At 40.9% G+C, this 13,391-nt stretch overlaps 1 protein-coding gene across 2 annotated transcripts in view; it reads right to left on the minus strand.

Moving 5' to 3' along the window:
• Positions 1 to 13,391, minus strand: part of NAXD (NAD(P)HX dehydratase) — a 49,533-nt gene that overhangs the window by 14,813 nt on the left and 21,329 nt on the right. For both annotated transcript variants that reach the window (XM_084296187.1, XM_084296186.1), the window contains exon 7: positions 12,725 to 12,833. In XM_084296187.1, the coding sequence (XP_084152313.1) occupies positions 12,725 to 12,833 (109 nt within the window). The remainder of the gene's footprint in view (positions 1 to 12,724; positions 12,834 to 13,391) is intronic.

Raw genomic sequence — 13,391 nt, forward strand, 5'->3', positions numbered from 1 at the left:
GCTTTTAACATCCAAAATAAATTCTGCATTTTCTTCCTGTCTAGAAGGTAGGTGCTGTACAATAAATCTGGTCATATAAGTTGCTTTTTCAGAGTGAAATAAAACATTCAGTTATGGTCATCAAAGTTAGAGAAGACATTTTCGTATCAACTGGTAATTTTACAGCTGCTTTGCTCTCTCCCAGTCTGAAGCAGTGACAACAGGGTTTCTACAACTGACTCCCTGGTGTTGACATGCAAACAAACAAACAAAACAACAATCCAACTCACTCTCCCTGATCTAGAAGGCTATATGCTAACTGGAGTCATACATAGCAAACATATATTTCCAAATAAAAAAAAATAATAATCCAAATAAGTAATGTCATAATAAAATTCTACCCATAACTCTAGTACTAATCTTAGCTGTCTGTCTGATGATGCCCTCGTTGCAGTACTCAAGTTCATATACAACAAACACCCCGAGACAAGCAGTACATCATACATGTCATTCCACTCATGACCCCAGAGGTTTTATGCCTTCAAAACAAAACAGAAAAGGTCAAGAGAAAAGACTGTTTGCAAAACTGTTTTTCAGCAAGCAATATGTACCAGCAGACTGCCTGCCCTTGTTTTCTCTCCTAACAGAGCAGTGGCAACAACTGATACTCAAGATTTTTAATGAGCAGTGAGTGATAATCAAGCTTTTTTGGATGGTGGTCATTATCAACTTCTGTTGTTGAAGCTGGAGAGTTTATCTCTTCCCTGTATAAGATAACAGAGAGTGGTATCCATCCAGAAGTCTAACAGTTTTTGTACATTAGGCTTTTCAGATCAGCTATCATATGGCACCGAGCTCCACAGGTTATCAAGAAATTAGGTAAGGAAGAAGGAAGAAGCATTTAATTAACTTCCCAGGTATTGAATGTACCTTTGTTCTTGTATTGTGGTCAAAAACACAGCCCATGTTGCTTCATGTACATTATTAATGATGGAATCTACATATCCTCACTCCTACCTGACTGTTTTTTTCTCTTCAGTTTCAGTAGACACGTTTCCCTTCTGTTTTTAAATGGATGACCAGAGTCTAGCAGCAGGCTTTAACCTAACATTACTTTTGTTTGCTTTCATGTCCTATGTGTGAGAGTGAAACACTACCCACTGCAACAAGCCTGAGGACATCTCTCAAAACACAGCTGCAGCTAAATTGGAAGCCACTACAGAATATAATCCTTTCCATTACATGCACACACGTGCACAGGTCTCATCTTGGGCAATGCCCACTAGGTGTCCATCCTTCTTGGGTCTCCAGGGGATCACCACAAGTCTTCATTTATATTCAGCTACTTAAAGAATTTTGAAGCAATAGCAAGTTTTACACAACTCATACTATCAAACTACTACTAAATTATTCAAATTTACAAATAAGCATATTTAACAGCTGTGCAAGGAGGAAATCTTAGAACGTACCTAAGAACTAGTTGTGACATATTGAAAACTAGGCAGCCTTCCTTTCAAAGATTTTAAGAAATTTATGAGATGGAGTCATTTCTTTATTCGTTAATATTAATCAGCACAGATGTGCACAGCTCAGTTTTCCTTCACAGAAACTGTACCGCTTTGCCCCTACTGTGTTCATTAACAATTACACTTAATTTGACTCATTTGGTTATATAAAATAAGGCTGTGGATATGGCACCCTGTTTTTTTTCCTGCATAAATGAATGTTATACATCCAGAAGCCCAATTACTTTTGAAATGTCCTAGGCTCTTCTGATTAGATATCACACTGCACCGAACCCCAGAGGTTAGCAAGACACTCTGTAAGAAAGCTTTCAGATCAGCCCCCAGAATTTTTGGCGACACAAATGCCATTCACTGCAACCTTATTTTATAACCAGTTTTAATTAGACGGAATATTTTTGCTCATTGGCAGCTTCCCCAAACCCTTTCAGTACACTTAAATGATTGCTGTCCCATTTCCAATTAATACGACTCCTCAGTTTATTCCACTGTGTCGGTTTCAGTACGCCAATCTTCCACGACAGTTTGCTTTTTTAAAACCAAAAAAGATTTCCCCTAATGAAGCCTGATGCAAGACACAGATCTCAGAAGTCAATACCCATCCAAATGACTCTCCTAACTTCATTATGATCAATCCAGTGAATTAATTTGGCCAAATGTTTTCTGTTTCTGAAACAGTTAAGGTTTGGCTGCTGCTGTTATCGTCTGGCCCCTTTTCATGTTTTCTCACAATTGTCATTTTGCCTAGTGGTTGCAATTTCTCTACATACCTAACAATAGGCTAAATCAATGACTTCTGAAGATCCACTCTCTACCTGAAGATTGTATGCTTAATTAAAAAAAAAAAAAGCGGAAGCCACAAAGCACAGAAGTATATGTACGGGTAAATAGCTTCTGGAAGGTGAGGTCACTGGTACCTTCTGGAGAAATAAGGCATTTCTTCCTAATGATGTTTTGTGCTCTCACTTCTCTAACATGCCCTCCACGGTCTGTGAGAGACATCTGACCTCTACTCTGAAGAAAAATTTCATCTTGTTAAGTAAAATCTACTGGCCAAGCAACTTTTGTTGTGTACTGAGTCTCTGAGGTATCAATTTCTAATCTAACTTACTGAAGCGATCTTTGCTTTCTCTTTCTCTCCAAATAATCAGGGGATACAAAGTCCTTTGCCTTGTTTAGAAAGCTCATTTATTATTCCACAAACACAAATCCAAAAGTAATTGTTCTCCTTTCCTCCTGTTCCTTAAACCCGGACAGAAGCTGCTTGGAGACAGACGAGGAACCTCAAAGACAAAGCCTTAGGGAGAGAGGGAGTAACGCGGTAACCATAAAAAGGGAGATAAGAAAGCCCCCATAAGACAACCACCTTTTGAAGGACACCACAATCATTGGGGAACCTCTGCTTCATATTGACTGGGGACAGGACTCACCTCCTGCCATTTAGGGGTGAAATGTCTCACCGTGAGAATGCCATTGGCTTAGGCACTGCATTTAGGGTGGGATGCATCACCAGCAGACATACGTGTCCCTCCTCAGTTATCACAGAGAGGAGAGAAAACTTACTGCTCTGTTTCTAGACATCAAGAATTAGGTGAAACGAACCCCGCTTTTAAACACTATTACTGCAAATACTGCATACAGTAATTATTTGAGTAAGAGGGGTACAGAGCAATAATGGCTACATCCTCTTCTATTTTATTTATGGAAGCACAATGAATTTTCAGCCAAATCTGTCTCTTCATATCTGGCACGGACTTTCCTGTGTTAATACTTGTGGCATACAGAAAAATCTTCTCTGCTAATTGTATAATTAATACAGCTCAGACTAGCTACTTTCACACCAAAATCTATTTAATGGTTTCTAATGGGACTCTTTGTATGAGCAGGAGCCATCTGTTCACTTTTATCCTGTGTAACAATTACTTATATGCAGAAGGATATGGAAGAGAACATTGCTAATTAAAACTACTAAGAAATGCTACTAAGAATGCACCTGGTATCAAGTTAAGGCAGGTTTCCAAACGCCAGTCACATAAGTAAACAGCACCGCATACAGGTATCAAGGACAAAACCACAACACTGCCCCTTCCCCTCAAATGGCATTTTGAGCATTAAGACTTCGGAGATTCGAGCTCCAAGATGTTCCAGTGGACTACACTTCCTTACACAGAAGCTATTATTCTGCAACAGCAGTGGTTCAGCTTTTTTTTTTTTTTTTTACCTACTCCCACTGCACTGTTGAAATATGTAGTTCCCTGAAAAATCTTCGTTCTGTGACTGGGCTTCTGGGACTTGGATGCAAGCAACCTACGCAGTAAGGACTGAGAAAGAAGTTGTGCCATAGTAGGAGTCACTGCTCTGTCTGGGTAAAGGTAACTCTTTACTGTGATCACAAAAATTTGCAGAGTAAGGGCAAAAAAATTCAGTTTTACTACTTTTATTATGGATTTTTGATTATTATGGATTAATATTTATTATTATTATTTCCTGAAGAAATTATTATTATTTCCAGAAGAAACATGAACTTAAGAGGGGAGTGGAGGGAACATTTTTGGGGGGGAATAAATTTCTCTGGAGCTCCCAGGTACAATAGAAAACCCATCAGCCAAGGAAGTCACAGAGCACAAGGCTCAAGTCCTGCTGCATGTGGAGCAGACAGCAGGAAGCACAGTCTGAGTGAGCCTCCACAGCCTCGTGCAGAACTCTGCAGTTTGGACACCTCTCTGCAAGCCCACAAACCAGCAGCAACATACATATCCTGTTTACTCTGCCTGTGTTCAACAGTATACAACCTGGCCCTCCACGGCTCCTCGGAGAAGACAATTATGCATTGTTTTGCCTACACCTGACTTAAATATGTTTTTCAGCTTTTTTAATTAGACGTGGATTGGCAGCAGAATGCCTGCAATGATTTTGGACTTATTATTAGCCGTATCGCTCCTTGTGGCTTTCCTGATGAACTGGTTTAGCCACACAATAACCTTGGCATTCGGTATCTGCAAAGGGAAGAATCAGGAAATTGGAGCCAATGGTTTTAACAGAAGATTGAATTTTAATGAAATAAGCAGCAAACCACAAGAGCAGCATATGACTCAACAGCTATCCCACAGCGGTAATTAATTTTCGCTAAGGATACATCACAGCCATCTTTCTGCCTTGCACAGGAGAAAGATTGTGGCCAAGGCTTCCTTTACCAACACCAGCAATGAACGCTGCACTTCCTAGGTCCCTGCTAAAGAGTCACGTCTTGGCTCACTCTTGGCAAAATTCCTTACCCACATGTTCAAAAAGCAGCTCAAGCCTCAGCATGCTGGATAGCACTGACCACAACGACATCCAAACACTTCAGTAAGCAGAATAATCTTGCTCCCAGCCCACCAAAACGTATTCTAGTGCAATCTGCAAATGCCAAGCACGTTGTGAATTTTTCTGCTAGATGCTCCAAACGAAAGACAAAATGCATTAGGAGGGCTGTTAAGCAGGTGAGGTCCTTTAAGCAACAGCTTGCATGCCCACAACTTGTCAATAACCAGATTTCTCAGAGAGATGGCAGGCCCATTCTCTAAAAGCTCAAATACCACTTCTGAAATACTGGTTAACACTGAGGTGACTGGTTCTGCAGTCCAGCAGTACGTGCTGCTGACCTGACACCGGGCTGTCCGACTAAGCTGGAGCAGCCAGACTCGAGGCAGCAACAATTCCTAGCTTCTGGAGTGGCAGGGACATGCAAAAGGGCATAATCTTGCCCTGGGTATGTATTGTACAACCACAAATGATCAAAAAGGCATAGCAGCCCCCTTTACAGATAAAACACTACTGGAAGTTGCTACTGTCTTCCAAGGGTCGGAAGGTGCTGCTGAAATGCCTTCTCTGTTTGCTTGTGTTTTCCACATGGACCCAACTCTCATCCACCAAGCCTAAATCCATAGTTTCTTCCGGGAGAAAGAGATACAAAGGAAGAAATAGGCAGAAATTTCGCTATAAATACTGCAGCTGGAAATGTTTCCGCAGCCCCCACCTCTCACCAAGGTGCCCGGGAGTTAAAAACAAGTCCCGCCCCAGCACACTGCACACCAACTCCTACAGAGAGGCACTAAAAACCCGAGGAAGCATTTCTGTGTTCCTGGCTTCAAACCTGCCATAATGCAGAGGTAGCATGGCCTCGGCTGCACAGAGGTCAGGATGCAGCTCTGTGGCAGAGAGGCTTGCAAAATGGGCTTGGCAAGCACAAGTGTGTAATCTTGCACAGCTAGGGGTAGGCACTGATTCCAGGTCCAAGCTGTGTTCAGGGCTACAGCCACGGTTGCTGGGGGGAAGGCAGGGAAAGAAGCTTCCCTAAATAGAGTAGATTTGATACAGAAGGTTTTGAAAATTGTTAAAACTGGAGTTTCTCTGCTTGAGGCTCTTTGCACTGGAGACACCTTTTCAGTAACTTTGAATGATCCTGTTTTTGCCTTTGTTACCTTAGTGTCACCCACAAAGTTAAACAGGAATTGCTCCTCCTTTCAAAATTCAGCATCAATCAGAATTTAACTTTGTAGCCAAGATCTATATAAATTACCTTTAGTTAGCTTAATTGCTTCAGTTTTACTTAATAGGTTTCTGTATGTGTAACTATCACTGGCTTATTAATCATTCTAAGCTCTCAAACCTCACATACAAAATGATTAACTACTAACCACAACTCAGACCACCTGAATGACTCATTTAACAGAGACAAATATCCCTTCGTCAACACAAATAGCATCTTTATCTCATCATTTAAGCTAAATTCAATTTAACTGTGTCTTTTGCCTTTTACCTGCATTATCATATGGCTAGGCCCCATTTTCCAAAATCAATTTTGAGGTGCGCAGGAAAGTATTTCTTTTAAGCCGGTGAAACCAACTCTAAAGAGTACCCCAGTACCTTGGGAGATGTTAAAAGCTGTTGTTGCAACTAACAAAGCTGAAAATGCTGTAAGATGTTGGTTAATCAAAATGGTTCTGTTCCACATTAAAAAAAAAAACTAATAAAAAAAGGTAAGAGTGATCCACTTCGGGATTCTCTGTTTGAATTCAAAGCAGACCAGTTGCTGACTTGGAAGAAAACTGCAGCTTAATGTCTGCCTCAATCATATGTTAAATTTTAAAAGAAGTGACATAAGCGAACATCACGTCTGAACACAAGAAGAAACACAAGAAAACAAAGCAAAAGCCTCTGAAGTGCTATCCCAGTTACGCAGAAGACAGAACGCTCCTTTTTAGTTATCCCTTGCGAATTCATGCACAACTAGATACCACTTGGGAAGCTGTATTTATGTATTCCCACCCCTAAACCCATCCAAACCCAGTTTAAGCAATAATCCTGCTTACTCCAATCCAAAGTGAGAATTGTAAATCAGAATAAACGAATGCACTGAGTTTCCACATGCTGTTTCATCCACTGAACATTCACACTCCCACAGCAAACTCTTTACAGTTTCCAATTTATGGTTGGTTATGTTAATGTTAAATTTGGCTTGGGATATTCATGGTGAGCTGCTGGCGTTTTGTCTTAAAAAGAAACAAATAAACTTAAGTTGAACTGCAGAATTTATCACTGCCAATTTCTTTTTAGCCTTCTTAGCTGAATACTGCTCAGAAAGTTGAAAAGGTATTCAGTGCCAGCATTTTGCTTACAAATGCTTTTAAGAATCAAAATCAAGTTAAACAACAATATAAGCCTGCACACAGAAGGCAAATAAACATCCCACTTCACTGTGAATGACTTTCATCAAGACCCATTACATATATTAGAAAATAAATTCTGCTTGCAAGCTGCATAAACCTGTATTTAAGGTCCCGTTAGCATATTTTCAAACACTGTTCTTCTAATCAAGACATTTGTGAGGAAGCCACAGAATACTAATAGTTCTGAGCATAAGCAGTTGTAATTCGTAGCGTAACCGACAGCATTTTTCTGCTTAGAGCTGGTGCTCCCAAGCTTGATCTGCACCAAAAACAACTGCGTCAGACCCCAGGAGCTGCCTCACCTTAGGTGAAGATCTCCATGGATTCTGACTCTCATCAGGCTGTCTGAAAGCAATGACTCCTGGCTAGTTAGAAAGTATTTTGTCACTGGGTACTACCTGCAGTATATGCATCCATCTTAGGGGTTGTGTGGGGGCTGAGAAAACGATTTACAGATGTATTTTCACAGTGGATGCACATACATGCCCTCTGGTTTTTGTCTCAGCAGTACCACAGGCATAAGACTCCATCCACCTCACCTCCTCCTAGCTGAGGGCAGAAGACAGAAAGCAGCACGTCCTCGGCGCTACTCATGTTCCCTATGAACTGCTGAATCCCCACTGCAGGAATCTCCAGAGGATTTTGCAGATGACATAAACAGGGCGGGAAGCACATGCTCATGTTACACGTAGCAAAAAACTAAGTAAATAAGTAAAAAACTAAGTAAATAATTTTTCTGCTAATTTGAGTCCACGAGCGGTGTTCCCAGAGAGGAACGCATCCTGCTGCTCACACTCACACACAGCAGTAGGCATCGCAGACAATGCTGATCTAACAACCACAGCATTAGCCTGGGGTGCTTCTCAGATGCCTTTTAATAAATACAAGCAGAACCCAGTGCGTTTAGGTATCTGCTCAGATAGCAAGAGGAGAGCGCTTCTCAAAGCCCGTGGAAGCACATTTACCTTAACAGACTGCTCTGACGACAAAAAGTGGCTCCATACTCTGTAGTCCTTTTCAGCTTGTAAAAACCAGTGCAGACAGAGCATACTGAAGCACCTGGTCCCTTTCTTACCATTTATTAAGGCTGTGAAGTGTTGAGTAAATCCTGAAGGCATGAAGGCCCGAAGGCAGGAAATTAATCCAAAACAACAAAAAACAAAGGCAGAAAGGCTGAAACCTCGTTTGAGGTGGGACTGAGAATCCATCTAAAATGGACTCTCTGGGCACACCCCATGGAGGTGACCCATGACAACGACCCAAACTTCTCTCATGCCTTGCTGGAAGTAATTAAAGGCAAGGAATTTCCATGCAACCATAAGTAGCTAGTTATTCAAGAGGGGTGGAAGATGAGCTTTCAGAAATTTATGTCCTAGCAGATAGCAGAGATCTTCAAGGAGAAAATAATATTTGAATGACCGTCTCAGGAGCCTCAGGAGCTCAAGCCCTCATCTTGGGGTAAGGAGGCTGGGGGGAGAGGAACAGAAATATCATCTACCACCAGCAATGGGCAGAAATGGGAGCTAGGCAGGGCCTCAGTCAAAAGAAGAACCCAGGCTGGTATCCAGAACATTTTCTTGGAGCTAAAACAAAGATTGAGAATTGAGTAAGAGGAACAAGCGTGTGCTTTGAGAACCCAGTTGATCTTGCTATTAATCATTACCTCTCCTGCAGGAGGAAAGCAAGCACGCTCTGCTGAAAACAGCTATCTTCCTTTGCTGCTGCAAGACAAAACACAAAGAAGACCGGAGTGGCCAAATGCAGGATTCACTGCTACCAGTTCAGGGGAAGAGGCAATGAACCCAGTGACAGCAAAAGATGATTTCAACGTCAAAGTCATGCTTCGATTAAGGATAAGGCTCTTCACAAGGCTGAAGGCTTTTCTCTGCCTGCTTCCAATAGTAACCACTACACAACAATTCCAATTCTGTATTGGTCCATCTGACCACAGGGCCAGTAATGTACCCCATGGAGATTCACCAAACTCAGAACCAGAAAATTTGACAGGAGTATCACATTCATGCCAGGAGGAGAAGGGGAAAGGAGACGACAAGAGGCTGGAAACCGATACAGGAACAGCTAAGCCCATAACTTCCTGATTGCCAGGCAGCAGGCAGAATACAGGAACAGCCTGAAGCATTAGGGAGTATCATCTACCCTCCCAAAAGGCTCTGCAAGGAATACAGTACTCCTTTCCAAATTCTTCTAAGGAACTGCACTCATCATCCTGCAGGGCAGGAACTTGGTTGGTGGTACAGTTGAGGATTCTCCTGGTTCCAAACCTCAGGCTACAAGAAAATCAGATCAGACTAAGACCAGAAGTGCAATCATCATCCCTGGAATGGCTGAAGGAAGTGCTCTGCAGTGGGGACATATAATATGGGCACAACACCTCTTCTGTGTGAAATACAAAGGTGAGTAGACAGTAGCTTTGGAAATATGCTGCCTCTAAGTACTGACAGAGGTCAATCCCAGGAACCTTGGCCTTGTTTGCACAAGACAGCTGAACTGTCTCAGGGTCTAAACCACCAGCAGCTTGCATACCAGCTGAGGTGAACACAAAGAAGCAGTGGTAGTGTCACTGCTGGCCAGGATCAATCACAGACAATGAAAAACAGATGGCCTGGTATTGCCTACAAGGAAGCTGGCTGTGGCTTTCTCTTTCTGGAGAATAGCCTGGAATGCTTATTTGCTCCAGAGTTGGAAGGTCTATTCATGCCAAGTCTAGAGCTGCCACACCTGCATGGGATCCAAACAAAAAAGGACCCAACAGAAGCTTTCTTTGGTAGATTTTTCTGAACCTGTAGCTCCTGGTCCTGCAAACCTGTAACTAGGGAGCTCTGACAGAGCATCAGACCTCATCCAGGTGACTGAGGAACAGTATGTGAGGGGGAATAAAACTTGTTGAGTAGCTTCTTGTAACAAGACTTGCAGATGGAATTACAGCCAAAAGCAGACAATCACAGGAAGCCAACAAGGACATATTCAGAGCACCACTCCACTCAAGAAAAAAAGTAGGAGGAAACCAATCACAAAGTGCTTCTTTTCCATCAGACTGTTGGAAAGCCCTTAAATGCCACAATGCATGCACATTAAGCATGAAGGAGGCAGATGATACCATAAGGACACTGAGAGAACAAAGGGTCCTGGGTGAGAAGATGCACCACCTGGTCAGCAAGCACACGATCTATCACTCTGGCCATATACCAGAAACTGCAGGTTGCTGCCTTAGTGCCTTGGTTTCGCAATGCTCAGAGGAGAAAAGTAGCCTGAACACCTGACTGTTTAGACAAACATATTTGCTGGCAATGTGCTGGCACAGTTTGGACAAGACCCAGACAAGAACAGCGTCAGAGAGGTGACAGACAACTAGGCCTCATCACCTAAATGGGGCAGAAGGAGGAAGAGGAGAAGCCTCCTCCTGTTGTCACCACCGCTCTGATACAAAACCCTGAAACAAAAGCAGACACTAATCTACATCTCAGCCTTGTGTTCAAATGACAGCATGCTGAGGTTAGCTTAAAGAGAGAAAATTATATACCCAGTCAGCCTCTTAGAAAAGTTTAAAATAGCAATGCTATCACCACTTTCTTGTTTTTTGGAAGGTGAAGAGTGATACAAAGCTTAAAATTCACTGTCGAAGCAAGAGGGAGGCTCAGACTTTCCTGAGCACAGAGAAACACCAGCCCTCCTCAAGCAGGTAACCAGAGTTCACTTTTCCCAATTACATGGACTTCTTAAAGCTTTTGGTTGAACGAAGAATTTAGAAGATTATGGTTGTTGGATTAAAAAAAACCCAAACAACACACACACACATACAACACAACTGAATAACTAATGAACATTTACATAATTATAGTGAAGACAAAGAACTTGAGCTTTAATGTGGCTCGAAATTAACAAGGTCGGATCTACAGCTCACATAAACATGGCCCTAGTATGGAAGAGCTCCCAAACAGCTTGTCTTCACTGACTGGATTTGTTTCTTTAACTTCATGAAAGCTCACGCAGGACACCCAGGCTGAAGTAAAAGTATGATTGTAATTCACCAAGAAAGCAAAAATTATTTTTAGCAATGAAGGAAAAAATAAAGGAATCTTCCACATACTATCTTACAGATAAGTACATGACAGATACTTAGAAAGCCCAGATGGACTGAAGAAGCTTATGTTAGATCTTGTAGATATTCTAAACAAAGCCTTATTTTCTTTTGTTTAAAGTTAATTTCCTCTAGGGGGAAAAAAAAAGTAAAAATAAAACAAAAAGGAAAAATCAAATCTTTTTTTTTCTGCAAAAAGAATTCGAAGGAAAGTTTTCAAAAACCGTCTTTGCTGAAAGTTTACATTCATCATCAAATTTTATTTCTTCATCAGCTATAATAATTTTATTTATTGCCACTCTCCAAAGCCATGTTTTTTGTTTTTTTTTTTTTAGTTTTGCACCTCTACATCATAAAACAATCACTTTTTGAAAGCAGAAGGAGAATTAAAGGAGTGAAGAACTACAACAGCAACTTTCTCTAACCAAAGCCTAGCAAAAATGCCCTTATCAACCTCAAAGTATTCTGAATGTCTTGGATGTCAATGTGGTCTCCAGTCTCTTGCCTCCTCACTTGTAATTTCACTGTGCCACTGTTAACATTTCTGTAACTTCTATTAATTGCACTTGTTAGTAACACTGATTAATTCAGTAACAGTCCTCAGAATTCTTTCTTACATTAGTGTCACTCTAATTTTGTGCAAAGTGAAATATGTACTTTGAACGTGCAGAGATCTATTGGTAGTAATACAAGACATCATCTGGAAGACTGTGTAAGTGCCTGTTAGTTAGAGCACAGAGCTATCTAAGCTCCTGTTTTCAGCTTTCCACTAAGACTTGACAGAAAATAGGATTACTTCTTTATCCAGAGTAGAAATCTGCAACATTTTATAATTAAGACTATTATTTCTTATTGCAAGGGGACACAGTCTCTGTTCTTTGGTCCCTTTCCTTTCACAAGCTGTCAGACACAGCTCCTAAAATTAGAAACTGAAATTCATATTTAGGTTCTTACAGTACAGGTGCTCGGCACCTAGGAAAACACAGAGCCCTTCAGAGGTGCCAACATCTATTTCTTAATGAGCAACTTTCACAATCAAAGCAGAAGCAAATCAAAACAACTATGTGGGTGCCTGAACATAAAGCATCGCTCTTAATTTTAATAATGAAGACCATAATTAACAGCTGCAATTTTCTGTCAACAATATCCAATTAAACTCTTCCCTTTAAATTATAGCTGTTACAATAAACACTAACCACTCATAAAAAATAAAGTCTTCTTAAAAAAAGTAAAATACTTTCTGTAGTTCATTCTTACCACAGAGCCCCCTTTCAATCATGGAAATATATTGCAACAATTTTACTTAATCTGTTAGTTGTTAACCAGAAACATCAGTGTGATCACATAGATATGGAATTGGTTAATAAAATTCAACGTGAAGACATAGAATAAAATAGCAGGAAACATATTACCTTTGCGTTCTCAAGTAGAACTTCATCTCTACCTAAGCCAGGTCCTATGACAACTGAGTGCAGTCGTGGCAACCACTTCTCCACCTCATAGACAGCATTCGGACTATCACTAAACAAAATTAGGGGGAAAAAAAAAAGCATGTTCAAAAAGGCTTCATTTTAGTATTCTCAAAATCTGAGTTCCAGGTGCAAGACATGAAGAGCTCTCTCATATCCTGAGTGTCAGGCAATTTTATCCTTCAAATTACCAAACATTTGTAGCCCAGGAAATGTGGCGTGGTTGTCCAAATAGCTAAAATGAAACATTTCTCTCAATTCATTCCTTAAGGGATACCACATAAAAATGAGGAAATAATTACAAGTATCCCCCAAAGCTATTACAAAATATTAAAAGAAAAAAAAATTAGAAGAAAAGGGCGGGGAACCAACAATTATTACAGTCTGTCACAGTTCCCTATTTAATGTTTCCCTGTAGAGATTACACCTGGGAGAGAGATCCACCATCTCACAAGTGTATACTGCAGCTTGCTGGGAATTACGCAATTATTTATTATTCTATATAGCAAAATGATAAATCTAGTCGTTTGCTTTTTTTGTCTGTTGTTTCACAAGCATTTGTTCCAACTGAACTGCAGCCAAACCATCCCCTTTCCCCAAAAGGCAAGAG

The sequence above is a fragment of the Netta rufina genome, assembly GCF_964035555.1.
Source record: "Netta rufina genome assembly, chromosome: 1".
Lineage (NCBI taxonomy): Eukaryota > Metazoa > Chordata > Aves > Anseriformes > Anatidae > Netta > Netta rufina.